This window comes from Anser cygnoides, chromosome 19 (genome assembly GCF_040182565.1).
Source record: "Anser cygnoides isolate HZ-2024a breed goose chromosome 19, Taihu_goose_T2T_genome, whole genome shotgun sequence".
Classification (NCBI taxonomy): domain Eukaryota; kingdom Metazoa; phylum Chordata; class Aves; order Anseriformes; family Anatidae; genus Anser; species Anser cygnoides.
In genome coordinates, this window is record NC_089891.1 from 5,016,451 (window position 1) to 5,044,421 (window position 27,971).

The 27,971-nt window shown below is 59.9% G+C and overlaps 1 protein-coding gene and 1 long non-coding RNA gene across 3 annotated transcripts; one reads left to right on the forward strand and one right to left on the reverse strand.

Annotated features, from left to right (window-relative positions):
- Positions 1-1,544: 1,544 nt before the first annotated feature.
- Positions 1,545-9,033, reverse strand: LOC106034808 (uncharacterized). Of its 2 annotated transcripts, XR_007163475.2 has the most exons (5): positions 8,216-9,033; positions 7,586-7,816; positions 2,434-2,516; positions 2,111-2,271; positions 1,545-1,681 (listed from the first exon to the last, which is right to left on the reverse strand). It is a non-coding gene; the product is annotated as an uncharacterized lncRNA (long non-coding RNA). The 2 variants fall into 2 exon arrangements; XR_007163474.2 differs by having other exon boundaries at positions 7,586-9,030.
- Positions 9,034-14,713: 5,680 nt separating this feature from the next.
- Positions 14,714-27,890, forward strand: CYGB (cytoglobin). The gene is made up of 3 exons (XM_013179167.3): positions 14,714-15,234; positions 22,297-22,528; positions 23,109-27,890. Exons 1-3 carry the CDS (start codon positions 15,092-15,094, stop codon positions 23,271-23,273), a joined length of 540 nt encoding a protein of 179 aa, XP_013034621.1. The 5' UTR covers positions 14,714-15,091; the 3' UTR covers positions 23,274-27,890.
- The last annotated feature ends 81 nt before the right edge of the window (positions 27,891-27,971 follow it).

Here is a 27,971-nt window from a genome sequence, read left to right on the forward strand (position 1 = left end):
GCTCTGATCCGAGGTTTTGGGGCTGTTGCATCGCCAGTGCACGTGCATTTCTTTGGGGGCTCGTCCCCATCCTGCTCCTGACCTTGCCTGAACGCGGTTCCTGCTTGTTGCTCGCCGCCGGCCGCCCAGAGCCGAACAGGCTCAGCCCCGATGCCTCCTGCAGCTCAGCCCCTGACCTTTATTTTCCCTTAAATCAATACACAAAAGCCGTGCTGCAGCAATACCAGCACGTCAAGGGAGCCCAGGTGATTTATCTCATCCGAGGAGCTGATTCTGCTTTTGAGGCTCCAATCCAGGCAAGCTTTTGTTTCTCCAGCCCCCGTCCCTTCTGCGCTGCCTTCGGTTCGTGTGCCTTTTATCCACCGTCCCCTGACCCCCCTGCTCCTGGCATTATTGACTCTCCGTCTTGCTTTTAATCTGCTATAGAATGAAGGCAGCTCCAGGTAAAACACCACTTTTATTCTTCCTGCACATTATAATTCCTTTACGGAAAAAAAAAATGTTGAAAGTGAGTTGAGGTTTGTTAATTAGAAAGCTTCAGGGGAAAAAAAAATCTATTAGGAAACCTCTGGAGGCATTTGTGAACTTGTCGCTGCGGAGAACCAAGCCCCTGGGGGCTCTTGTAGGGTTGGCTTTGCCTTGGTGGCAGGGAGGGCACCCGGGAGCGCCGCGGGCAGGAGGCGCGTCCCGGGCTGGTTTCTCACCACCACACATCAGGAGCTTTCCTCTCCCCCTCACCGCATCCTGCCTGTGGCCACCAACGGTGGTCAGCTCTCCCAGACAGCCTGTTCTGGGTGGAAAAGCCGCGTATTTGGCACTGAGCGATCGTGTTAGCTGCGGTGAGGCCGGTGCAGCTGTGCCCGCGGCAGGGATTCTGCTGTGTAACAGCTTCGCGTGCCAAAAGCGCAGAGACCCGTCTCCTCCTTCCTTGTGTCTATCAGCAAAAGCTTTGGTTATTGCTTTTTCAGCTAGGTTGGAGCTGATGTTTGCAAGTCCACCGGTCCCAAAGACTGATCGATACGTGCCGATAGGCTTTTCCCATCAGAACATTTATTTTTCCAACAGGACACCGAGTTCTCAAACAAATGGAGGCTTGCACAGAGATCGCCTGCCTCGGTTTGGCAGCAAACAGGAATATTTTTCTTTATTCCGAAACCAAATTTTTGTGGCTAAATAGAGCCGAAAATATATCTTTCCTCCGCCCCCCCCACCTCTCCCAGACACGAGACAGCTCTGAATGCCGAAAGCAACTCTTCCCTGCCGCAAATGGACCAAATAAACCCAGCACGAGACTGGTGCTTAGCAGAAGCAGATGCGCCTCTAATGCTGTCATCTACAGCAAGCTGCGTCTGCAAACTGATCTTTTATTAACGAATTTGTATAGATGGGAGAGCTGCGGGGGCCACGCGAGCCCCGCCGCTGGGAGCGGGACGTGCCATCGCCCCGTGCCCGCGGGCTGCGGCGCGGCTCCCAGGGGGCATCGCCAGGGGGCTGCTGGCTGCCCCCCCATGTCCCCCCTGCAAAACGGGTGAATTTATCTCCTCTGCCAGCATTTAGCCCCGGATCCCCTTCAGCTGCAGGAGGGGAGCCGAGGCACTGGGGCTTTGTCGGTGCTGTGGCTGCCGGTGCGGCGCGGAGCGGGGTTTTGGGGAAGGTGTCGGCGTGTGCCAAGGCTGGGAGGCTGCAGGAGGAGGAGGAGGAATGGTTAGTGGCTGGCTGGGAGCTGCTGTGGGCAGGGTTATAAGGGAACTGGTCAGAGGGAAGGCAGGGCAGGGCGAGCCCACGAGCTGCCCGTGGGCATTTGGTCAGTGCTTTGCAGGCTAGGGGGGGGGGGTTAGGAAATATGTCCCTGCCCCAGCCCAGGCCAAGGAATCCTCACCCTCAACACCAAAGTTGTCCTTGCAGGGCTGAGATTACTGGGATCTGCAGACGGAGAGCCTGCAGCCCTCCCTCACACCCTGGGGTTGTGGTGCAGGATATGAGGCTGCAGCAGCCCCCACACGCCCCGTGCCCACCCAGCTGGAGCCCCGTGGGCTCTGTCCCTAAGAGATGTCCCCACGTCAGGGCAGTAGGCAGGAGGCTGGGGAGGAGAGGCTGGATGTGCCCTCACCTGGGACCTGGGCTGCTAGTGGGAGTGCCGGAAAAATGTGCTTTTCCCTTCTGATCTGGCCAATTCAGGCTCCGAGCACCTCTCTCATTTCCTCCCCCCAGGAAGAGCCGCTTTTCCAGAGCCTTCACAGCCTCACCGACAGGCAATGAGACCTGTAAATCCTTGGGGAAACACAAAGAAACCACCATCAAAAAGCAGGTAGAGTCCATGAGCCATGTGGCAGGGCAGAAAGGCAAAACCCATTTTTTTTTCCCCCAAGCTAGCACTTCTTTCCCCCAATTTCCCCAAAGCTGCTTCGCTCCCATGTAACTGCTACGTCCCACCTGGTTTTACTCCGGAGTGGTGCTACGTGGTGCCAGGGTCAGAGCCAGCCTCCCTCCTGGTCTCTTCCTCTCCCTCGGGGTGCCTGGGGATGGAGGAGAAGGGGTGAGCCGGGGCTGGGGGGCTGCTGCAGCCCCCCCAGCAGCCTGCAGGCAGAGTGCTCCAGCACCTTGCTCTGTGCTTGTCTGCCTTTCTAAATGCTAACTCACTGCAAGAAAGGACGGCTTTGCACCCAAGGAGCTGAGCCTTCAATAGCAGGAAACCCCCACATTTTACCCATTTTTCCCCTGGCTCTGCAAAGCAACAGGCAGAGGGCAAGGTTAAGCATCCCTTGTAGGGTGGCCAGGCACCTCAGCTGAAGTCCCACGAGGTATTGCTGCAAATATGCTGAGTTTAGCCAACAAATATTTTTTTTTTCCCTTTTTGCCAGGAAATGAAAGAAATCATGCAAGTCCTCCATCATTCCCTCTTCCCACCCAGCCATCCCTTTACCATGGCCCATCCCAAACTGGGTCAGTGCGTGAAGCCCAGCAGCGGTTCCTTCCCGGTGCCGTTCATAGGCAGCTGCCACGGCCCCGGGGTGCTTTTGGGTGGCAGGACTTTGACTTCTGGGTGCCCACAGCACCAGCCCGGAGCGGGGTGGCCAGAGGAGCCAGCAGCGCCCAAGCACATGGGAAGGGAGCAGGGGCTCTGCCGGCAGCACTTCCCCGTGCCGATGCCAAGGCTCCGCATCTCGGCTGTGCCTTTGAAGCTCCATCCCCTGCCCCACCAGGCTGAAATGAGGCAGCGGGGTCGGAAGCTGTCTGGGGAACAACCACACGTGCGTGCACGGTGCTTGCTGACTGTGGGAGCCAAAGGGGAGAGAGGTTTGATGCTGTGATTCTTGCCCTGCCCTGCTCCTGGTATCCTTCCCTGCCCGAGCTGCACCTGATGGCAATCGGTGCAATCGTTCAGCAGCTGGCGGCGAAGCGGAATTAGTGCGTGGCTGCTCGGGGACCAAGTGTTGGCATCTCCTCTCAGCGAACGTGGCTGAGCCGTGCCCAGGAATCGCCTGGAGCCACCGGAGGGACCCTGCAGAGCCCGGAGCAGGGGGTGAAACCCATCCCCACCCGCGGGTACCCGGCTGGTTCTCCGCTTCCAGCACGTAGCTCTTTTCCAGCACGAGAATTTGGGGTCACTTCCAACATCTCGCTCAAAAACCAGACGAAAAAGCCTGAGACTCCCTCTGAGTCACTGGCATGTTGTTACCAAGGACACTAAGGTTCCTGATTTTGAAGAAGAGATTAATTACATTCTGCAAATAGACATTTTATCTGCATTGAAGAGCAGCGAGAGCTGGTTCTTTTAGAGTAGCTCATTATGTATCAGCAGGTAGTATTGTGACAGATGTAGGAATCCAGTCGCATTGTCACTTGGGTTTAATCATCAGAAAGCTGTCTTCCCCGGGTCAGCTTCTAGTGAGGATTTGTAATATTTACATAGCACTTGGGGCTGGCTTCTTTATTGCCGGAGTCTGTATTCGCTCGTCAGTCTCTCATTATGCATGTGCCAGTATTAATTGCATTTAGAAATGAGATTCTAAAGGAGAAGTGAGAGCTATTTAGACCTCCATTCAGCTTGAAAGACAGCCGCTTTCTGTGTGACAGCTCTCGAGATGTTCTTGTGCTCAGCTCTCTCTCCAGCTGAAAAGCAGGTGTTGGAGAGAGTTGGTGTCGGAGCCACTGTATCAGCACTGCCTTTTGTGCATGCCCAGACATTTATATAACAGGCGGTATAATGACTCCGCAGAAGTGGCACAGAATTGACCCTTGTGGTACTGGATTAAAGCACAGCGAGGCAGGGAGCAGATCTGCTCTCTTGCTTTATAGATATTAGGGGGGAAGCAGTGTTAAAACCGGCTCTTGCCTTGTCTCCCACGGAAGGAGGTGGGTTATTTCCCCGCTGGTCGGTTTGGGGGTTATTTATCAGCCTGGCTGTGCCTGCAGCACTTTGGAGCTGTACTTGTGGCCTTGCTAATGTATTTAAAGTCGCACAGAAATTCAGCTGACACTTGTCTGTGCATGCCTGCTGCGCGCTGATTGCTCCAGCCCGGAGATGCGGAGCCATGCGCCGCTGCTGCTGGCTGCCAGCCGTGCCTGGCGCTGGAAACGAGGAGGTCACGTCCTGCTTCCCAGAGGGGATGGAGCTGGGAGGTGGAATCCAGATGATGCCAAGCTACCGGCTCTGTTTTCTTCAGCCCAAGGTGCAGAGGGTCTGTTCTTGCCTTGGGCCGTGGGGAGCGATCAAGGTGTCCTCGTGGGGGGAGAGGTTGGTGCAGGCACCTAACGCTCCCTGTCCCCGTGAAGTGCAGACCTTCTCCTAGGAAAACAACCCTCCTGGGTCTGGGGGACTTGTGTCTGCCGTGCTGAGGGGGGCTGAGAAAGCAGCAGTAAGGGCAAAGCCACGTTTCACTTCCCCAAAGTGCTTCCTTCACTTTGCCTTGGCCCAGCCCTGCACCACGGAGCCCCCATTCTGCTCCCTCCGCACAACCGCCGCCTGGAGGACGTCTCCCCTCGCACTCCTGCCTCTTCCCTGCAGGCTCCTTTGGGTGCTCCCGTGCTGCCTTGGGTGCTCACGACCCTGTGCGCCATGAACCAGCACCGAGACCAAGCTGTGGGCCAGCAGCGTCTCCATCCCCCCAAGCCTCTCATCTCCAGGAGCATCCCCTGCCCAGCGTACCCCAGCAGGGACCGGAGGGGAAGACCTTGGGAAAGGCAAACAGAGCAGACATCCATAACCAGCCCAGGACGTCCTCGCCGAATATCCCACAAACCAGCGAATAAATCACTGCTCGATGAGCAAACCCGAGGGCTGGAGCCCAAGGAGCCCCCCTGGACCTCCCTATCCCTCTGTGGGGAGGTTAGTCCAGGTGAGCACATCACTTCCAGCCATCGGGCTGTTACAGGAGACCCTTCAAGCCTTTTTTTTCAAGACGGTGGGAGCCAGCTCTGGGGACCAACCTGAGCACCCAGCCCCGTGGCTGAGCACCCCAGCCCTGCCAGCACGGGCCAAGGACACCCCGCGCTGTCCCTGGCAGCCCCAAGGCTTATAAATAGAAGACGGGACGTGAAGGAGGTCAATGAGCAGGGGATTTTACATAATCTCTTCTTGCCTGTGCTGTTCATTTGTGTCCTTTGCCCAGGACGCACGCCCTGCTTGGCGCACGGGAACGTCAGAGCCGGAGGGACGTTCCTGCGCCGCGACAGCTTTATCCCACGCAACGTGTGTGCTCCTGTCTTCTTCCTCACTCTGTGCTGGTTTTCAGAGAGATCTTTAATCCAGGGGTCATCCAGAGCAAGGCACATGTGGTGGAAATCCCAGCCTTACTGCTGTATGGGGACCCTGGTGGCCGCCTGGCCTGAGCCTGGTCCTTTCACTCACCGACATCCAGCTGCATCAGAACTGGAGGACACCGGAGGACACTGCCTGCCCTCCACCATGCCCGTCCAAAGCCTTGCTCCCTTCTGCCCTGCTTGCCCGTAACATTTCTCCACGGTCCCTGATGGGCAGCACTTCTTTCTCTTCCTCCTGTCACTTCTATTTTTCAGACGACGAGAGGCTGGAGATGAATTCTCTCCTGGCATAAACCTGTCAGCGGAGCTGCAGTGATTTATGCCAGCGCAGAGCGAGGTGGGTAGATGGATGACCAAAATAGAGCGAGTAGAAAACCTGTTACCTTCCCCTGCAGGAACAGGTTTGTTCTCTGCCACAGACCCGCTGCAGGACTCACTGGGATGTGACTGCTGCTCTTTTAAGTTTTAATCGCCAGTGGTCTCCAGTGATGAGAGCAATTAATCTCCAAAAGAAGTAACCCAGCAGCACACAGCTTCTCTAGCGGCTGGTGTCTGTGTCTGGCCCAGACACCAGTCTGAGAGCTGCAGCGGGGCTTGGAGGAAGCTTCTCCTAGCCGTCTACCTGTGAGTCCTTCCCTTGTGCTGTTCGGGGCCCTGTGCCATGCCGGGGAGCCCTTATGCTGTGCGCAGCCTTGAGCTGCCAGCACCAGGCACGCTGCCCCGGGGCAGGGCTCACACTAGGGCTGGAGGTGCCTCCAACACCCCCAGGTGCCCCCCTGACAACCCCATGCCTGCAGCAAGAGCGTGTTTGCTCAGGCACCAAAAAGCCTTTAACTCAGCCGGTGGTGCAGGTAGCACAGGGAGGGCTGGAGGGCACACAGGGCAGGAGATGCCTTCCCTGCCTCGAGTCCTGCTTCTCCTTGCCCCGACTTAATTGGCTCATTAAGTGCCAATTTGACCTCCCCACTTTCAGATGTCTCCAGTCTCTGCTGGTAAATAGATTTGCGCGTCTACAGCGGAAACCTCGAGCTGAGCCTGGCGGTGGAGAGGGCGGAGAGCCCTGAACGGGAGCAAAGCTCCCTCCCGAGGGCCGTGGGGAGCCGCAGGTAGCCGCAGCCGCCGGCACCGTGCCCGTGTCGCGGCGGGGACGCGCAGAGCCCACCCCGTGCTCCGGGCACGGCTTTGTCCTTGCCTTGCTGCGGGACTGCAGCAGGTCCCTTCCCATCTGCTGCCGGCTGGCACCTCCACGCCGGGATGTGTGTGTGTGTGTGTGTGCGCACAGCCCCCAAGCCTCCTCAGTACCAAGACCCTCAGCCAAACCTCCCGGCACCCCAGGGATGGAGCAGGACCTCCCCGTGGCGAGTTTGCAGCAGGTGGAGGTTGGGGGCTCGGCGCTGCTGGGGTGTCCCTGGTCACATCCCCATGCCCAAGAGCACTTTGTTGTTTCCTCCCCAGGCAAACCGCAGCTTGCCGGGGTGAACAGTACGGTGCTGGGCTGCTGCCATTTGGGAACCACCAGCGCCTTGATCAGTGCCTGTAAAAGCATCGCAGGAGCTCAGCCCCATCCCTTTGCCCCACAAAGGGACAGGACTGATCCTGCATTTCTTCCTTGCTGGCCAAATAGGAGGAGAGGACAACAGATCCCGTAACGCCCGGCACAGGGGCGCATTGCCTGGTGCCACCCAGAGCACTGGAGCCAGAAGGAAACCAAAGCTCCCCAGGGCCGGGCCGGGCAGCGGGACCCTCCACCCCAGGGCCACCCTTCGCTGCCCTGTCCCCGCACAGGGGGTCCCTGAGGGGACGGGGGAGGGAGAGGACGTACGGTTCGACTTTGTTGAAGAAGCGGCGGCGCAGCATCACAACCAGCGTGCCGATGAGCAGGACGGTGGTGCACATGGCGCTGCCTCCATCACCGCGCGGCGCGGCTGCCCCTCGCTGCCCTCCCCGAGGGTCTCCGCTCGCCCCCGGGGGCTGGTGGCAGTGCCCGGCTCCCGCGTCTGCCCCGACTGGCGGGCACCTCTCCCCGGCGGCCACCTGAAGGCTCTTCTTGGGGCTGGTTTTAGGAGGAATTAGAGCAGGATCAGAAGTAATTAACAGGCAGCAAATGAGGACGCTCTCCTCTGACCTTAGCGCTTAATTGCTTGTGGCATGCTGTGCTCGCGCCCTGGCTGGCCACCCACCCCAGCCCTCAGCCAGGTGGGCTCTGGGGGGCTCCTGGTGCACCAAGCCTCTTTCCATCCCCTCCATCCCATTTTTCCCCCCTCTCCTTCTTGCCCTCACCAACCCACCGGGGCACCCATCTTTGGGGGCTCCCTTCTGCACCCCCCTTTCCCCTGTGCCTCCCTCCCCTCTCTGCCCACTTTCTGCCCACTCCTCCCCTCTCCCTTTCCCTCTGGCTCCTGCCTCATCCCGCTCCCCCCTTCCCAGCTCGGGTAATCTGACAGGCTCAGACCTGCGTGTAATTCCCCATGGATACGTCTCAGCCAGCTGATCCCGAGACCTTGTCTGCATCCTCTCCTCGCCCGGGCCGGCTTTGCCTCCTCCTCCCCGCTCTCGGCGGCACGCACACCTCTCCCCCGGCACGGAGCTGGCCCCACGCTCTCTCCCCAGATCCCTGTTCCCGTTTTCCAGCCGGAAAACTGATTCCCCACGCAAAAGGATTTTGAAATCGGGGTCAAACCCAAACAACCTAGACTGGCCCTGGTTCATCAGCTGATGGGGTCTGAAATAGAAAGCGATAGCGAGCTTTCTGGGAAGCCTGGCTCTGCATCCCCAGAGATGCTCTGCGAGCCCAGCCACTGCAGGAGCCTGGGGCGGCTGTGATTAATCCCTGTTCGATGGCAACATCCTCTTGGACTGCTCCAAACCTTAAAAACAACAGCCATCAACAGCACTTGAAACATCAGTAGAGCCAGATCCCTCCAAGCCTGTCCAGTAAACAGTTCCAGGACCTGAACGTGGGGGTCGGATGAGGGTGGAGAGGATGGATCCAGCCTCCCTGCTGGCTCCGGAGGGATGGGAAGCCTTCAGGAGCCTGTGCCAGGAGCACCCCAAGCATCCCCTCCAGCCAGACCGAAAGGAGAGGGAATAATTCCTCCCCAGATGAAGGGGCATGGGGCTCCCTTACGCAAGGCACTGGGAAGCCAAGCCCGATGCCCTGGGCAGCCACGCTGGAGCGCTCGGGGCTCCCAGGAGCACGTTGGGGTATGCTGCGAGCTCCTCGAAGCCAAATAAACAGCGGCTGCTGGCTGAGCCAGAGCCCAAGAGACTGAAAGGACCTTCCCTTCCCTGGCAAGAGGCAGCGCAGCTTTCGTAATCCCTGGGAGGACATCGCTGCGTGAAAGCCCCTCGCCCCTGGCCGGGTGACACCGCGAGGTCCCCGCCCTCGTGCCCCAGACGCCATCGGAGGTCCTGAGAAAGCTCAGCCCGTGGCAGGGCCAAGGCAAAGTCTCCTTTGGGGACCCGTTTCCACCCTTCCCACCTCCGCACCCAACCGCAGGGGGACACCACGGGCTGGCCCGTGCCTGGCACCGGGCAGGCTGCGGGGACATGGGGTCAGGGCTGAGCCGGGGCCGTGCCGACCCCCAGCACCCCAAGGGGCTGGGTGGAGGAGCTGGGGGGAGCCCAGCCGGATGGATTCGCCCACCCAGCACCCAGGTGCTGGTTCCTCTGCTTATTTGACATGCAGTGAACTCGCCGGCCGAGCCTGCCCTGCGCCGGAGCGTATCACTTCCAAACACATTTGATTGACACCGCGAGATGCTCGGTTCAAAGGCAAAGTAATGTGAGCAGATTAGTTAATGCTTCTTGCCCTAGCCCTTGAGAGCAGGGCTGGAATGGCAAGGCAGACTTAATGGGTTTTGAAGGCTTTTCTTTTTAAGATATGAATCAATGAATCTGTACGGGGAGCATGGATAATGTGATCGGAATAAGAAACAGGGCTTGGCTTTGAACCTGAGCGAGGTCCCTGACAGTGTTTGCTTCATGTCCTGGCACCAAATGCAAGATGACATGAATATATTAGCTTGCTGGCTTTCCTGAGCAACCCCTGCCACAGCCAGGCCGGCTTCAGGAAGGAAAAGAGCAGCAAAGAGAATCTGTTTGGAAGTGCCGACTTGTTTTCCAATAGCCCTGTCAGCCTCGCTTACTGCTGACGCGTCGGGCTGTGACAGGGGTGCTGGTGCTCGGGCACGGGGCGGCCAAATCCTGCTGGGAGCCCACGGAGAGCTCGATATCTGACCGGTGTGGGCTCGAAGCCCTTCGGCACCAGGGTGGCGAGGAGTAAACCTTACCCCGCGGTGCGCCGTGGTGCACACTCACCGCTTCCTACCCGAGCGCCTCTTGCTTCATCCCCGCAGCTTGCATCACAGAGTTTCAGTTCCCGAAAATCTCGGTGGCAAGGGTTGGGGGGGGGGGGGGGGCGTGTTGCAGCAGCTCCTGGGATGGGACCAGGTTGGTCCCGGGGGAGAAGCACTCACCATGGGCTGCCTCAGCAGCTTCTGGCCCCGCTCGCCATCTGAGACCCGTGCCAGGCCCCGCTGACCTCCCCACTTCCCTTTTTTCCCCCCTTGGATTTCCCAATGCTTGTTTTTCAGGTTTTGTGGGTTGGTAGGGATATTTTTTTTGGGGGTGGGGAAGAGGGGGTGACACAAGATGGGACATCCCCATCTCACCCACCTTCCTCCCCTGTGCCCGCAGCTGCTGCCGGCCGTGTCTGTGCGTCTTCATCCCGCACTCCCTGTGCCGGAGCCTCGGCAGCGTTTTCCACCCCAGCCACATCCCTGCCCCTCCGGGACCCCCCCAGGGCAGATATCCCCACCCTGTGGTGCCGGGAGGGCTGGGCTGGGGGGTCAGGGAGCAGCCAGGGGCTGGGGTCTCCTTGGGGGGCTTGGGGCAGGATCGCCTCGGGGATCGCTTCAGCCCCCGATCTCTGCACGAAGCCGCAGCACTCAGACCTCGACCCACTCGGGAAACCTAAGAGCCTAAATCTGTTTCGGAAGGAGATCCCGCTCTGCCCTGGTCCATACGCCTTCCCCACCAGCGTCGGCAGCGTCGCGGGAGGTCTGGTTTCAATCTGGGGAGGAATGTCTGCCCCGGGCTTCGCGCCGCACAAACAGCTTGGGTTTCACTTCCCAGGACAGGAGCCGGCGAGGGGACGGGGCAGGGGGACACAGGCAGGGGGACAGCACCTCCCTGCACCGCCACCTCTCCGGGACAGCTTTTCCCAGCTGTGTGGGGACACGGGGATGGGGACAAGCCCCAGAGCGGGGTCTCACGGCGCTTCTGGTGCTCAGGAGTGAATAGCACGGCAGCGTGCTGGGGATGTGGGTGATGGAGGCGTGATTAAATCCAGGGGTCCCAGCCCCACGGGGTGGGGATGCAGGCAGTGGTGCAGCCCCAGCTGGACTGGGGGGGTCCTGCTGGCCCTCACCCTGGCTGTGCCCCCACACATCCCCCCCGGCACAGCTGAAAGCCAGAGCTGGAGCTCCAGCTTTGTGCGGGTCTCCTGGGATCCGAGAAGCCAGGCGAAGGAAACCTGCAATAAGTACAGAGCATTTGCACAGGCTTTAAGCTAAATCCTCCCCTCCCAGCGAGGCTGGCTGTAGCAGGCACTGCAAAGCCCTTTCCTAAAGTCTCCTTATTCCTTTGCAGGCCAGGACTTCACAGCTGGCAGCAGGGCTGGGTGAGGGCAATGCCCTTCTGGCAACGGGGGCTTGGGGTCGGCGGTGCTGGGGGGGGACACCTCCAGCGTCTGGGGGTGAGGGTGCAGACCCCGGGGGGAGAGGAGGCTGTTGGGGAGGATGGAGCACGCGTGCACAACCCACAGTAGCTCTCAGCCATGGTGATGGGAGCAAAAATGAGATGAGCCGTAGCAGCACCTTGTGCCCTCCGCCCTGTCCTGTGCCCAGGGAAAATTGCCAGGAGCCAGGGCGCTCCTTCTAAATGCTTTGGGCTGTGCCACACATGTGCACTCGGCTGTATTTCTCTTCAAATCCCAGGGCTGCTCCTCTTCTGGCCAGGTCGATGTCCGGGGGGTCTGTAGCAGTGGTCCTCGGCCACGCAGCTCCACACCAGCGCCAGGGCTGTGACCTGGGCAGCCCAGCAGCTCCTTCCCCTTGTGCTCCCATGGGGGATCCAAGGCACGTGGCTTCAGAATTCTGCTTGTGAGAAGGTCCGAGGGCACGGCGCTGCAGACCTGCTCACGGGGACACCAGAAGCCACACGCCTTACTCCAGGAACCCAATGCTGCGGCTGTCCCCATGCAAGGGGACGGTGGGCTCAGCCCAGAGGGTCCAAAGCTGGCCAGGGCTTGGATGTGGGGCTCCCACCTCAGCCTCAGCAAGGAGTCAAGGGTGGAGATCTGCCATCAGCCACATCCCACGCGCTGTGGAGCTGAAGTCGCGTTTTTTGCCTTCACCTCCCACTCTAGGATCGGGAGCCAAGTACATTTCTCATTGCACCCAGCGCACGGGGAGGAGGAGGAGAGGCGATGTGGGAGGGCAGGGGAGCGGGAGAAGCCGTCGGCAGGTGGCCACGGACCACGCACAAGCACAGCACTCCAGGAGCAGGGGTGCAGAGGGCCAGGAAACCCATCCCCATCCCCATCCCAATCTCCATCCCCATCCCCATCCCATCCCCATCCCCATCCTCATCTCCAGTCCCATCCCCAATCCCATCCCCAGTCCCATCCCCATCCCCATCCCAATCGCCATCCATTTTAGGGGTGAAAGCAGAGGATGGGGTCACCCAGGCTGATCCCATATCAGCCTCCTCCGTGGGGACCAAGTCCCCTGTCCCTGTCCCCAAGCCCCAGCACCCTGGGGTGCCCTGCCCGAGGAGGTGGGCAGGGACCATGGGCACCCAGCCAGTGCTACCCCAGTCCTTGGGACTGCCACCTCCCTCCATGGTGCATCTGGCACCAACGGGACTGACAGGACACCTGAGTCCCTGTGGGCTTTGTAGACCATTGGGGCGGTACCAGGCGACGCTGACTGGCTGGGATTTTGCAGCGGTGGTGCCAACGCAGCCTCTTTCTTCTGGAACAACTCGCTTCCTAACCCTGAGCTCCTGGGAGCAGTACCTGGGGAAAAAATGGAAATGGGATGCCGCTGTGTGACGATGTGTGGCTGTACTCGTGCCCCTAATTCATGTCTGAGGTGAGAAGCAGAAGCTGAGGGTGATTGGGATCTGTTTGGGGTTCGTAGGCAGCTGGCTGGCATGGAGCATCCCTGCTGCAGCACAGCCACCCCCTTGTGCCTGCAAAGCGCCTTCCTCCTTGGGAAGGAGCCGTGCACGTGGCAGAGCCGGGTGTGATGTCCCCAGGCAGGGGGCAGGAACCCTCTTGGGAGGGCCTGGGGACTCCTCACTCATTCCTAATACAGCTGTGGGCCTCTCAACCCAAAAGCTTTGACCCCAGGTGCCAGAAAGCAGGCAAAGCTCTGGCTGATGCCACAGGGTTGGCCAAAGCACCAGGTAGGAGGGCTCCGAGGAGAAGAGCCCTTTTTTTTTTTTTTCCACCGGTTCTCCACCCAGATCGTGGCCTGAGCTTTCATATTTGCCCGAATCCGAGCTGTTCCTGAGCCCGCAGGCGCTGCATTGCAGCCTGGTGCTGTGGCGAAGCAGGATCTCGGCGCCGTGCCTCCTCCCCGGGGAGGGCGAGCGGCGCGGGCACGTTCCCTGGAGGTGGCAGTGGCTCCTGCGCTGCGGGCGGCCACCTGGGGACATCGTGCTCAACGCCTGAGCCCAGGCTCGTCGGCCCTAATCCTGGTGCCTAACGAGCAGGAGGCAAATCCAAACTTTAAGCTGCCGGGGGAGCACCCGATGGTGCTGGTGGTGGTGCTGGTGATGTGGATCATCCTGACCCCGGTGGCGAGGGCCGGCTGTGCCGCTGGGTTGGCAGGCTGGGGGGCTCGGCTCTGGGCTGGTGTCGGGGGGGTCCTGGTGTATTGGGAGGGGACCTGCAGCGGGGTGGTGGCAGCAGCATCCCCTCCGCCTGCTCCCTTTACATCTGCAGGAGAGGATTTGCTGACGCCGACGGTCTCGCTGCTGGTATCGGGGTGGGGGCCGAGGCTGGTTTGGAGGAGAAATAGAGCGAAAAGCCTCCGCAGGTCTGCAGGAACAGAGCTCCAGCCCCTTCAGAGCTGCACCCTCTGCCTGCCTGTCTGTGTGTCTGCCTGTCTGTGTGTCTGTCTGTGCGTCTGTCTGTCCAGCCGCTGCTCCTCTTGCATGCAGGCGGGTGCAGGAGCGCGATGGACAAGCCCAGGCTCCCTCGCCGGCTGTTTTCTCCTGTCTCCGATCCCCCTCTGGGGGACCGGTGGTTATTACAAGTCTCGGTAGTTTCCTTCTCCCTGCCCCGCAGGGTTGATATGCCCGATTTGCAGGGAGCAGAAAATGGCATTTGGGTAAAAACAACCCAAAGACGCACGCAGGGGCAGCGGGGAGCCTGGCGCGGAGGTGTCCCCGTGTTCCCCGTCCCTGCCAGCAGCGCTAACCCCCTCATTTATTTCCCCACCGCCTTAAGTCTGGCTCCCTTTGCCATTCAGTCCTGGCACAAGAAGGGAGAGCAAATCCTTTCCATTAGCAAGCCCCGCGGGACAGGCGCCGGCTCCCTTGGGTGGCAGAGGAGCGCCACGGGCGAGGCTGCTCGCGGCTCCGAGGATTTATCGCCCAAAACACGAGCGCTTGCTCGAAGGTAGCGCCGGGGCAAGAGGAGAGGCAGAGCTCAGCTGAGCCAGCTGCTGGGATAAGTTTAACGGCACGCTTCGGGTCTGGAATTTCCTCTGCACTGTTTACAAGAAAAAAAAAAAATCACAAAAAACTTCCAGCCCCCCCCCCCCCCAGCGCACCGTCCTGATGCTGCCCAGAGCCTCTTCCTCCTCTCTGCCTCTCAGAAAAAAAAAAAAAAAGAGACAGAGAGAGCAGGAGGGAGGAGTGGGAGAGAGGAGGAGAGAGGGAGAAAGTGAGCTCACGTTCACACATTGGGGAAGAGGCTGGTCTTGCAATGCCTTTGAATATTTTACTTTTCGGCAGTTTCCCATCAGTCAGCCGCACGCACCCAGGCTGAGCTGAGGCTCGCCACGGCCATGGGCAGCACGGGGAGACCTGAGGTCTAACCGCAGGCACCCGACCTCGGGGATATTCTCTAAAATCACGCAGCCAGGCAGGCAGGCAGCGCACGCTGCGCTCGCACAGCCGGCAGAGCCGCCAGCGCCCGCGCGGCCGCCGAGCAGACACCTTCTCTCTTCTCGCAGGAGATCCCCGCGCACACTCACACGCATCTCCCCGAGCCTCCTCCTGGCTTCCCGGAGGATCGTGCCGGCTGCTTCCCATGGAGAAAGTCCAGGGAGAAATGGAGATTGAGAGGTGGGAAAGAAGTGAAGAGATCTCGGAGGCGGAAAAGAAGGTGATTCAGGAGACATGGAGCAGAGTATACGCAAACTGCGAGGACGTTGGGGTCTCCGTGCTCATCAGGTATTTAAAAAAAAAATAAATAGCAATAAAAAGAAGCGGATCCAAGCGAATCCCTTTATAGCTAAGAAAGAGGCAGAACAATATATAGAACTGGAATGCGATGAATGACAGCGAGTGGGGAGCTTGCTCGGTGCATCGCTTGGCTCGGCGCAGGGACGGTTTCACAGCACTCCTCTGATTTCCACACGTTCGAGCCGGGGGGCGGCGGCGGGGGGAGCGGGGGAGCCTCTCCGCGGGGACTTTGTGGGAAGCTGCTTCCCTCGGAAAGGTCACCTTAGCCTGCGCGCGGAGGTGGGGGAGCGCGGAGGAGGGAGAGCGGCGCCGGGCTCGGCTCGCCGGGGCTGGGTTGGTTTTGTTGTGGGTATTTTGTTTTGTTCCCCCCCCCCCCAAATAAATCCGTGCGGATGGCTTTGGTACGTACCAGGCTGGCGGGTGAAATAATGCAAGTTGGGAGCCAAGACAAAACCCAAGCAGGTGTCTCCGAGGGCACCATCTGTCCCTCCGGCGGCAGCGTCGGCGGGAAGGAGAGCGCCGAAGTTGGCTGCGGGAGGGGGTGCGGAGGGCACAGATCCGGGGGGAGGCAGCAGGACCAGGGGGGCAGGGACCGAGAAGGACCAGGAGCAGGGCACGGGGCATTGCCCGAGGTGTGGGGCACCGTCTGATGGCTCGGAGCATCCCCCATGGCTTGGAGCATCGCCCGATTGCTCGGAGCATCGCCCCACGGCACGGAGCATCCCGCACCAGCGTGGGGCCGGGTGGCAGAGAGATGGGCAAGTGGAAAGCCCCTGGGCTGTGCCGAAAGCAAAAAGGGGAAGAGGCTCCGTGGGGAGAAATAGGGGCAGGAGGGGTTTCTTGTCCCTGACAGGCTGTCTGGGGTGCAACCCGTGTCTGGGGAAGGCGCCGAGGTGAATCCCGCGGGGCTGCAGGGATGCTGAGCGCTGGCGGTGTTGGTGGCGCTGAGCATCAAGCCTTTATCTTATTTAAAAGGGGAGAGGAGGACGGGCAGAGGCGCAGGCGAGCTGCCTGCACTGACCTGTTGGCAGGGAGCAGAGGGGCTCCCCGGAGCCACAGACCTCCAGCACCCACCACCCACCGGGGGAGCAGCAAAGCAGGGATCTCCCCGGGCAGGCTCCCGCTGCCAGCACCCGGCCCCGTGCACCCCAGAGAGGGGACGGGGCTGTGACCTCCCCCTGTGCCCCCACAGTGGGGCTCTGTGCGTGGAGAGCCCCTCGTGTGCATGCACTTTTTTTAACAACCACCCAAAAGTTTTCCAGGGGCTGAGAGCTGGTGTGCCGAGCCCACGGGAGCCGCAGGGCACAGCGGGGTTTCCATCCGCCACTGTGTAGGTTCAGCACCTAGATCTTACCCGCAGCTTTCCCCACAAGCAGCACAGAGCCTGGGGAACCAAACCCCCAGGGCCTGGCATGAAGCCTGCACGTGGCAGAGGTCTGGGGGATGCTAAATTCCCTTTTTCCGTGCCCCTTTTCCCATTCCCGTGAGCTTCAGCACATGGCAGGTGGAGAGGAGGTGGGGGAGAGCGGATAATGGGGCGTGGGGGTCCCTGCTGCTGCCATTTCCCCGCTCCTCACAGAAGGGCAGAGCCCCGGGCAGCAGCCAGGACGGCAGTGCCAGTGTCGGAAGGAGGTGGGCAGGATTTGGCCAGCAGCTGTGCGTGGCCAGCTCCTCGCCCTGCGAAAATCCCTCGTGGGGACGTGCCCAGGGCGGCTCCTCGCTGGCGGTGTCCCCACGGCCCTGTGACAAGCTCGGAGCAGGGCTGGGGACGAGGACAGCGAGGTGCGGCAGCGAGGACCACGTGGCCGAGCTCTGATCCTGACGGAAACTCTCCCAGCACAAGTTTCTGCTCCGGGTTTCTTGTCCCCAGGGAGAGCTGTGGCACCGCGCTGAGGGGCGTCCCCAAATGCCAGCGGGGTAGGACAGAGCTGGCACCTGGGATGAACTGGGGTTCGCTGGGAGCCTTACCACGGCCGTGCTACCTGCCCTGGTGATCCCAGCCCTGCTCCCTCACCGGGGCATCTCTGGGATGCCTCAGGTGGGGTCTGCGCTTTCAGGCAGAAATGGGAGTGCCAGAAGGTGGCTTGGGGAGAGGGGCAGAGGCTGCACGGCCGTGGGTCCCTCCCCGGCACGACCCCCATGTGCAGTGATGCCCACCCAAAACCCAGACACGGGGTGAGGGTGGGGGGTCCCGCAGGGAACCTACGGCACATCTCAGCGCAGCTCCCTCCTCCCCGTCCCAGCATTTCCACTTTTATCCTCCCAGCCTCCGCTTGGCAGCTGGGGAAACTGAGGCACGGGGTCACACCCGGCGGGCTCCCAGCCCCGGTGGCTGCGGCAGATGGGTCCCTTCCAGCGGCACAGCGGGGTCCTGAGCTCACGGGGTCCGGTGGGACGTGAACGGGAACAATGGGGACTTCTGGCTGAGCGGCCACCGGGCCATGGGAACGTGCGCCGCGCGGTTAGAACTGTCGCTAATTGACGGCTCCCTCGGCGGGGGAGCCTCGCTCCGGAGGAAGCACAGACTCCTTGTCTTCCTCCTCCTCCTCGGGAGCTCGGGGCCCTCTGTGGGTAACGCTGCTGGGATCCATCTCGCAGCAGCTGCCTTAACCCTTGCTGGGGCTGGGGCTGGTTTTGGGGTCGGGGCTGGATGGGGCTCCAGACCCCCGACCTGCACATTTGGGGTTTTATTTCGGCTGGGTCACTCCGGCCAGCACAGCCAACAGACCGGAGCTGATGTTCACGCGTGTCCTCCCCATGCCCCCAGGCACGTCGCCGTGCCTCAGTTTCCCCACCCGTAATTGAGGAATCGGTTCTTTCTGGAAAACTCTCCCTGTTGGGGACCTCGTGGCGGAGGAGCCAGGGCGCAGAGCTCCGGCATCTGCTCAGAGCCCCCCGGCGCCCAAGCAGCAGCCGAGTGCCCGACACGAGAGGGGGGCTGAGCACCGCTGGGGCTCGGGGTCCCGGCTCCTTCGCAGCCCCTGACGAAGCCTGGGAAGCCATAAAAGCCCCCCGTGTCCTGCCGGCCGCACACGGCCGCTCCCACACCCACACACACGCTCTGCGGTCGCGGATGTAGGACCACAAAACTTTATGGATCCCCCCGGGCTCGTGGGGATGAAAGCCAGGGACAGTTCCCATTAGTCAAACCCACACCGAATGCGAGAGCTGTGCCGTGTCCTGGGGGGGTTTCTCCCTTCCCCTTCCCCTGTCACTGCTCCAGGCCCACCGTCACCTTTCCACATTTCCAAATTTTTTGCCTTCTCCATCCCTCCGTCACTGCTCCCCCCCTCAGACACGAAGCAGGGGTGTAGGAGGGGCAGAGAAGGCAGAATCAGGCCCCCAGATTTCGGCAGCTGCTTGTCTGAGCTGACACACCTGGCCCCCGACGGTCTGCAAAGAGCTTTGAAATGGAAAAGCGCTCCTTGGGCGCCTGGCGCCGTCCTGAGAATTGGGAGAAAATACCAAAGAGCTTGAGTAATCGCTCTGCTGGGTGGAAAAAACGGTCTGGTATTTTTCAGCTGGCTGAATTGATTAAACGGGTTGAAGCCCCCAAATTAAACGAGCTGAATCCACAAATTAAATGGGTTGAAGCCCCCAAATTAAATGGGTTGAGTCCCCAAATTAAATGGGCTGAATCCCCCAAATTAAATGGGTTGAATCCCCCAAATTAAACGGGTTGAATATCCCAAATTAAATAGGTTGAAGCCCCCAAATTAAACGGGCTGAAGCCCCCCAAATGGCATTTAAAGGCACAATCCTGCAGCTGCTGCCCGAAGCTGACTTGTGCTGTGTCCAGGTGTGCCTTGGGGCAAGGAGCCCCTCTCTGGCTGCCGGATGGTAAATTTTCGGAGCAAAGCAGCTCGCCGAGATCCCTCCCTGAAATATTTTGTCGGGAAGGGGCCCAGAGCCAAGCCTGACCCCCTGGTGGGGATGTCCCCGTCCCACAGCACATCACACACTCGTGAATCATCGCGGCCCATCTCAATTGATGTTTTTCTGGAGGAAAGGCCGGACGGAGACCAACGGGACTCTGCTCTGGTACTGAGGGCAGGCAAGAGGAAGTTTTTTTTATATGGCAGCCCCCCAGGAGGTAGAAAAAGGGGAGGGTGCTCGATGGTGCCTTTGGTTCATGGCTGTGTCCTGTGGGACTGCGGCACTCTTTGGGATGCTCGGGGTGGGACATGGCTGCACGGGCGTCCCCACGTCCCCAAGGCCATGGGGAGGTCCTGGGGGGACCCCAAAGCACCCCATGGGGACCAGGGACCTGCAGGTGGGACCGATGTGGCCGTCCCTGTGCGGCGCCACTGCCATAAGCAGGAGAGGCTGGGATGTGTGCGTGGAGGAGCTGAGGATGATGCCGGAGATAAAGGCTCTGGGAGACGGGGATGTGGGAAACTGAAGGGCGGTGGGAAAGCCATGCTGGCTTTTTCTTAATTTGTTCATCTGGTGCTCTCCTCGCCCTCGGTCCCAGGGTTTGCCTGAGAGGCTGAATTCCCGCATGTGATGGGGCGGGCAGCGAGGACGTGGGGCTGCGAGCCGGGCACAGCAGGCAGGATGCGTGCCGGGGGTCGCTGCCTTTTCCCCAAACCTCCCTGGGCTTCAGCGGGGCATCCCGGCCCCTTTGCTCCCTTCCTCTGCTAACACACGCAGTGCCCGGCAGCCCTGGCCCCAAAAACAAGCCGATAGACTGCAGGTTGAGCGTGAAAGCACCATGAAAGTCCAACAAAAAGTCTCCAAGTGCTCCCCGCTCCTGTACGAAGTCCCCCTCGGGGACTCAGGGCTTGGTGTTGATTTTTCCCGGCGGTTTGCCAGGTAAGTGAAGCACCGAGGGTTTGAGGATGACGAAGCACCTGGGGTCCTGCTTCCAGCTGGAGCTCAGAGCGCAGGCAAGGAAGGAAACGGCCGGGTTTGAAGATTTTCTCCCTGCTCGGTTTGCCCTGCAGGGGTGGGCAGAGGGAGGGAGACGGGGGAAGGCGAGGCGAGGCAGCACCGCCGCGTCTGAGCGCAAACCAGGTTCATGGGGACGGCGTGGTTTGCACCTTAATTATTTCCTTCGGCTCTGCCGCCGGGAAGGACTGCGTCCTTAAAGTTGTTAGAAGGGCAAAAGAGGGAGGAAGGCAGCTCTGACATCCTGTCCGCCCCGTCCAGATGTAGCTCCCAGGGAACAAATTAGCGGGCGCAGAACGGGATCGCTTAAAAAGAAATTTAATGAGATCGGTATTCAGGCATCTGCTTTCCATCAATCATAATTTTGTGTGATATGCAATGGTAAATGTCATATTTTTAATGACTCCAGTGAAGAAAAAAAGCCCCAAACACACACACACACACACACACAACGAGCCAACAAAATTCCAGAGCCTGAGATGTTTGAACTGAAAAAATGTTCTGTAGATGGGGAAAAAAAACACAACAAACACCTCTTCTAATTCAGTATTGTTTGAGTTATTTTATTTCTTCCTCTTCTTTTTTTTTTTTTTGTTCTCCTTCCCTCTGGTTATATTTAACCTTTGTGTTACATTAATCTTCTCTGTTTATTAAGCAAGAGAGGCTCGCTCCCTCTCTCGGCCTGGCCCCGCAGACATTTCCTCGCGGGGCTTTGGGGTCGGATCCATCCCCGCTGCCAGCGGAGCCCACGGGGGAGGCAGGGAGGTGCCAGCGATGCCGTGGGCGAGGTCGGAGCCTCCGCTGGTGCTGCGGGAGGACACGGCCCCGGGGGCTCCTTTCGGCCCCTCTTTTTCCTGGGGGATGCTGCGGCCCCTGGGGTCCTGCCGGCTGCAGCGTGATTTGTGCCAGGACTGTTTCCAAGCCCATTCCCCGGGTCCTCGCATCGTGCCCGTGAGCTGGACCTAAATGGGTCTTTTGGGGGAGCTTGGGAGGACGTCTGGGCAGCAGGAGGGGAAAATCCGTGAACGGGGACAGCCAAAACCCAAGCTTTGCCCTAGAGGGGCCGAGCATCCTTGATCTCGGTGCTGGCTCGAGCTGAAAGCTGGGGGCTGCGGGGAGGCCGGGGCACGGTGAGGGAAAATCTGTGGGATGCCGGGAGGGAGGCAGGACAGAAAACCCTTGGAGCAGGGAGGAACAACTGTCCTTCCCACCTCGTCTCCCCCTTTCCACCTTCCTTCCTCCCCCCATCCTTTCCGCCGCGCACTCTTCACACCTCCGGAACCTATTTTGGGGCCGCCTGATGAATCCCAGGTGCCTTGGGGAAGCGGCGGCGAGCTGAGGGAGCGGGGACGGGCAGGGAGCAGGGGAACAAAGCAGCAAACGAGCCTGAGCCCCGAATTCCCACTGCCCGTGGGGGACGAGGATCCCACCTGGTCCTGGGGGGAGGTGGGGATGGGTGGGGAAGGGGCGCGTGGTGCCTGGGGGCAGCTGCCTGCTTTGTTTGCCCCAGCTGGGTTTCGTTGGGGTTGATTGATCCCACGGAAAAGGGGGGTCCCCAGGTGCTCGGGGGCCAGGCTGGGTGCTTGGGGGCTGCCCTTGTGCAGCTGGAAGCGGCTCCTGGCAGGGATGTGAGTTTAGTGCTGGGAACTCTGGGCTGAGACCTTGCTGGGGATCTCTGGTGAGATCTTTGGGGCTGGGGGCATCCCGGGCAGGCTCTTGGGGTTGGGGAGCTGGAAGGAAGGACCTGGGCTCACAGCGGGGCTGGGGCAGGGAGAGGCTGGCTGAGCTGAAGGAGGGGTTTGGGAAACTTGCGTCTCACTTTCTGAGCCAGGAAGCGGTGCTCTGATGTCTGGGGAGTGGATGCGGCGTCTGGCACGGCTGGGCTGAAGCCTCTGGGTATGATGATAAAGGTATGGATGTGATGATAAAGAACTCAGCCATGCCTCTGCTTTGTCGGTGAATATCCAGCTGGGATGTCCTCGTAGCAGATAGGGGAGCTCTGGGAGCAAGGTGTTACCCTCCTGATTTACCCTGCTGAATTCCCCCGGGAGCTCAATGAGAAGCCTGCCCCAAACCCCGTGGGGTCATTCCCAGCGCCTCCACCTCTCCATTTTCTGCTTCGTCTCCTCACTGCACTTCGTGTCCGTCCTTTCTCCGAAGGTTTTTTGTCAACTTCCCGTCGGCCAAGCAGTACTTCAGCCAGTTCAAGCACATGGACGACACGCTGGAGATGGAGAGGAGCTTGCAGCTGCGTAAGCACGCCCAGCGGGTCATGGGGGCCATTAACACCGTGGTGGAGAACCTCAACGACCCGGAGAAGGTCTCCTCCGTCCTGGCCCTGGTGGGCAAGGCCCACGCCCTCAAGCACAAAGTGGAGCCCGTCTACTTTAAGGTAAAGGATGGGAGCAGAAATATCTCGGGGGATGTTTTCGGAATTGGGGAGGGGGAGCGGTGGCGTGGAGGTGTTGCTCATCCTCACCCCGCGGCTGGGTGTTTGTGGGGCGCTCCCCACGTGGCTGTGCTTTCCCACTGAGATGCTGTCCCGTGCAGAGCACTGTTCCCAAATGCAGATGCTGATGGAGCGTTGGGGTTTCAAGGACCTCTCCCCACCCACTGGTGTCCTGCAACCCCTTCCAGCGTGGTCGTGGCTGTATGTCTGTCCCCTTGTCATGTTTTCTAGAAATCAAGCATGGTTGAGGCACTTAAAGGTGGAGGCACTTAAAACACAAGAGATGCCAAAATTAGGGGGATGCTTGAGAACACAAGCAGCGTTCCTTGTCCCATGCAGGCAGGGTACCTGCCCCGTCCCTTATCCCAGGGTATTGAGACCCAACATCCTGCACCCACCCCGCAGAGGGCTGTCCTTCTCAGAACTCACCCGTAGCACTGGATTTCCTTAGGGGGAAAAAAAAAAAAGCTGATTTCAGTATTTTGCACTGCCTGTGGAGTTCATGAGCCCCTTATCCCCCCAGAAACTCACTGGCGTCCTGCTGGAGGTCATCTCCGAGGCGTACGGCAACGACTTCACCCCGGAGGCGCACGGCGCCTGGACCAAGATGCGGACCCTCATCTACACCCACGTCACGGCGGCATACAAGGAGGTGGGCTGGGCGCCGTACCCCAACGCCACCCTGTGAGGGACAGCGGGCACGGGCGAGGGGCAGGGAGGGGGTCGCTCACGCCAGGACCCCGCTCTGGTCTCTTCTCAAAGATCTTTCGCTCGGTCTGGGGAGCCCAGTGGGGCCGGCTCCGGGAGCTGCCAAGTCATAATTTGATCTCTATAGGGTTTAAAAAAAACAATAATAAATCACAATGACAAGCCAAAAAGAACCACGAAGGGTGCGGGTGGGTCGGGGTGAAGCAGGGGGTGCGTTGGTTGTGGGCTCCATCCTCCCATCCCAGCCCGTCCATCACCGAATCCTGCGCTCGCCGCTGCTGCCGCCACGTCCCTCGGGCGAGCTGTGCCGAAAGGCAGCAACACGCAGCTCACCGGTGGGTGAAACCACCCTCGCTTTCCATGCAAAGCCCCTCGGGGGAAACCCAGCTCCTTGCTTTTTTTGGGACCCCTGGCTGCCCTCCCCACCGCCGCGCTTCGCTTTGCCTGCACCGCTCCCCGCAGCCTCGCAGGGCTGCCCCGTGCCCTCTGCATCCCCAGGCCAGTGCTTGTTGCTCTCCTCACCCACGGCTCTTGCCTGCCTGTTGCAGACCATCCCAGGGCTGCAGGGAGCAAGGGGACGGATGGCTGTGCTGCTTGGCCCCGTTGGGAGAGAGAAAAGGGATAGATGGGGTGCCTCTGGGTGGGCGCATGAGCCCACCCGCCTCCCTGCAGCTCCCACGGGGTCGACGCTGATGGCGGGGATGTGCGTGAGGATGGGTTCAGGTGGCACGTGTTGTGCCTTGGCTGCTGCACACAGCCCTGGCGGCTCGTGTGTGTACGTCTGTCTGTCCGGCAGGATCGTGGGGCAAGAAGGGGAATTTGGGGATTGAGGGAGGGGAAAGACGAAGTGGCTGCAGCAGGGGGGGATTCCTGGGGGTGAAGGAAGGTCCCTGCCCTGTTAAAATCAAAGCTTTTATGTAATGAACGCTCCTGCCCTCTTGGTGAGACTGGGCTCCTCCAGATGAAGTGCCTGGTAGAAATCTGTCCCTGCAGGAGGACCTCGTGGGCCCAGCAGTGCTCCCAACCCGTCCCGGCAGAGGGCTCCCCATGGGGCAGCCCCGTTACCTCCTGCACACATTTTAGCTTTATAGGGTGCTTGGGGACCGGCTGGTGGGAGTTTGGGGTTGGAGCATTGTATTTAGCTAGGAAGCTTTGGCATCCTTGCCACCTGGTACTGCCCAAACTGTCCCTTACCTTTCAAGGCAATGTCACCTATCTAAGTTTGTGTGGGTGAGCAGCCAGGAACTCCTGCTCTGCTCACCCACAGCTGGCTCCTCTCTTCTTTTAAACACCCACAGGGAATCCTTTTTGCTCGTGGTGTTTGGGGTGTTTTGCTGCCTAAATGGTGACATGCCCTGGCCTTTCCCCTAACAAGCTGGACACGATCTGGAGAGGTCCCTGGGGCCCCTGTGCCTGCCAGCCCTGTGTGCCTGTTCCTACAGATGTTTTGGGGGTTTCCCCTTCCTCCCTTCTCTGGCTGTAACAGGGTTTAGCTCCGGGTGGGTGGGAGCCCACACAGAGGGGCAAACACCAGCTCTGGAGGCTTTCTCGCATCCTCTGGGCTCGGTTACGTGCAGCCTGGAGTTTGTCCTGTTATCCACTCGCTTTAGGCAAAGGGGAATTTGGGGAGGACGCGGAGCCCCTTGGCTGTGCTCCCGCACCTTCCTGGCTCGCAGCCTGTCCTGGGTTGTGAGGGGAGCCAGCAGGAGAGCCTTCAGCCTCTCAGAGAGGCAGAGGGAGGGGGGAGAAAGCTGCCAGGAGGAGGAAGAGGAGGATTTCCACCGAAGAGCGGGATCCCAAGGCCTGCCTGAACCAGGGAGGCACACTGCAGCCCGAAAGCAGCCTTAGGAAGGTGGGCATGGGGCGAGGAGGGGCACTGCCCCCGAAGCAGGGTCCCTGACGGTCGGCACCCCTGAATTTCGGCCCACCAACGTGCACCCCTAAAGGTGCCAGCACCTTCAGGCTCAGCTCTGAGCATCCAAGCAGCTGCTCACCACTTGCGGAGGCACCTTTCAACCATCAGCTGTGCTCGCAGCTGGCCGCTGTCAGGATCAGGCCCTTGCAGATGGGAAAAGACCTGGTCAGTCACAGGCTTTACTCCAGCACAAAGCGGAGAGCAATCACTTGGACTGGGACTGAAAGTTTTTTTGTGCGTGCATCACCAGGCTCTCACAAGTGCAGTTGCACCGACCTCTGCCAAATCCTCGGGGCCAGCCAGGCGTGTTTTCGCCGAGTTCAGTACTCTCCGTGCTCTGCGGACGCCGGGCCGTATGGGGATGTTTCATCTTTAGACAAAAGTTCACGTGTTAACCTTTGAGGTTAATATTCTCCAGGCAGAAACTTTATTTTTGGGTGGAAACCTTTTCCTCTGCTCTCCCTTCCCTCAACCAAAACCGGGCTCAGCTGTGGCCCTGCAGAAATCAGAGAAAATTTTTCCAGCTAGAAAGAAATGGGGGCGTCTGCTCCGTGGCTGGGCTTGGGGATGGGGATGCTCTACCGAGTTCCAAGGGTCCCTCTCCATCGGCTCCAGCTGGATGTGGTTTGAGGGGAGGTGACGGTGGGGAGGCCACCAAGTCCCCGTGTTCACGTCTGATCCACCTGGGCTTTGGGGGAGCAGCCAGGAGCAGTGAGGTCCCCACGCATCAAAGCCATTGACCAGGTGCCTGCAGGGACCCTCGTGTCTCCCCCAGCTCCTGGTGAGACTTTGGGACCCCAGGGGTGGCTCAGGCTGGGGACAGCCCTGTCCCCAGGGGCTTGGACAACTGTCTCTTAACGTGGCCCTCCCAGGTTAGGGATGAAGTTAGGTGGGCTTGGGGTCTGAGCCTGGCTTAGCCCTGTCCCCACTGGTGCCCCCTGCTCTTCAGACATCACCCCCAGAGCTGCAGGACCTTGGGACGTTGTTTGGTTTCTTCTTTTTTTCCCCCTCTGTTTAGTTTATTCTTTTTTTTTCCCCCTCCATGCCTGGAAAAACTGGCCCATGGCTGCATGTGTGCACGCATGTGTGTGTCGGGCTTGTTTATTTTCCAGACATACTTTTCTAAACCAAATCCAGATGTGTACAGCTGCTGTCCCTCGAGGATCCACCCCATCAGCCAAATTGCGAGCCACTCAAATATATGCAAACAAAACATGTTTATTTTTACCAGCTCTGTAGGAAGTAAAAATGAAGTGGGGAAGGTGGCCAGGGCAGAGCTCGCTCGGGGAAGAGACAGAGATAAAGCGAACGCCCCCGCTCTGCCGCCCTCAGCAAAGCAGACATGGCTTAAATCGGGAAAATTGTCATCTGGGGAGAGATGAAAATGAACAGAAAAAGGAAAAAAATATCATTCCGGAGTGACAGAGGGATGAAAAATGCGGTGGGGAAGAGCGGAAAGGGAGGGCAGGGCTTGGCTCTCCAGTGCGCGCACGCGTGCGCAGCTGCTCGGTGTCACAGCCAGCTGGCAGCTGGTGGCCGTCCTGTCCTCCGGGAAGGGTGGCACTTCGCCTCCCCGTGTGCCCCCGTGCCCCCCATGAGCCTGCCATGCTCAGAGCTGCCTCCCCTGGCACTAGGGCAGGATGTGGCCCCTCGCTCATACAGCAGCTTGGTGCTGCTGGCTTAGCCTCAGCGCTAGGCTTGGACCCGTGAGCCAGTGGGAAAGGTTTGTGCCCCCATCAGCAGGATGAATGCTGAGCTGGAGGGGTGGGATTCAGCACCCCCAGGGCAGGACCTGGCCCCAGGCATCTCCTCTTGGCTCCCTTTGGGGACACCCAACTTGTGTCCCCTCCCTAGTTTGGCACGGCATTTGGTCGGCTGGAGCTGGGCGCTCCGTGCCCGAGGACGGCGGGAGCGTTGGGTTCGGGATGGGACACAGACCCCGTCCACCCCATCCCCTCACCACCATAGCTAGTGCACACATAGCTGCGTCCCATTCACACCCATACCTAGAGAGACTCCGACTCCACCAGAGACAAGGAGCCCCCGAGGACCTTGTGCCCCCTCCATCACCTCCCTGCAGGGCCGGGGAGCCCGGCCGTGTCCCTGCCCTTGTGCTTCGATCCAGCACAGGGGGCTGGGACCCCTCGCTCCCCAGGGACCTGCCCGGAGACTCCAGCAGGGACCAGAATTTGGCCACCAGAGCTCAGCCCTGGTGTGCCGGTGCCCGTGCGAGGACAGCTCAGGGCCACCCGCGGCGGCACCAGGAAGGCAGGCGAGGACGGGAACGCCGCCACCGCACCGCGGACCGACTTCGGGAGGGGTAAAGCTGCCCGCGTGGCTCTGACCCGTTCAACGGGCTGCGTCGCTAACTATTCTCCATAGCTGAAGTTGTCTCTAATCGTTAGTTTGTCCGAAGCCGTCCCCCAGTGACCCACAGACGTGAGCCGGCGCGCTCTGATGTAGCTCTGTGTCTGTACCGTTACCGATGCTGCTGCGGATGCTCTTCATGTACGTGTTTCTCGGCGCTTCCGTGCTGGTTTTATACATGCCGTCTAGTGTACGATGGATGTAACTGTTTTATTTTTTTTTCCTTTTTGTAGGTTTTTAGTATGTTTGTAACCAGACAGAATGGTGTTATTAAACTGAAACTTGTATCTTCAGTGGATAAATCGATCAAAACCCTCCAGCTCGTCCTGGTTTCTTTCCCGCAGGGCGGTAGCGATGCTGGTGGGCTGCAGGCGTCCTGTCGGGGGCTTGGGGGCT

What these genes read in the sequence shown, in the direction of transcription:
- CYGB (XM_013179167.3), top strand. Translation starts at nt 15,092, where the DNA reads ATGGAGAAAGTCCAGGGAGAAATGGAGATTGAGAGGTGGGAAAGAAGT. An exon ending in GGGGTCTCCGTGCTCATCAG is followed by an intron (nt 15,235 to 22,296) that starts GTATTTAAAAAA and finishes CTTTCTCCGAAG; the next exon opens with GTTTTTTGTCAACTTCCCGT. An exon ending in TGGAGCCCGTCTACTTTAAG is followed by an intron (nt 22,529 to 23,108) that starts GTAAAGGATGGG and finishes TTATCCCCCCAG; the next exon opens with AAACTCACTGGCGTCCTGCT.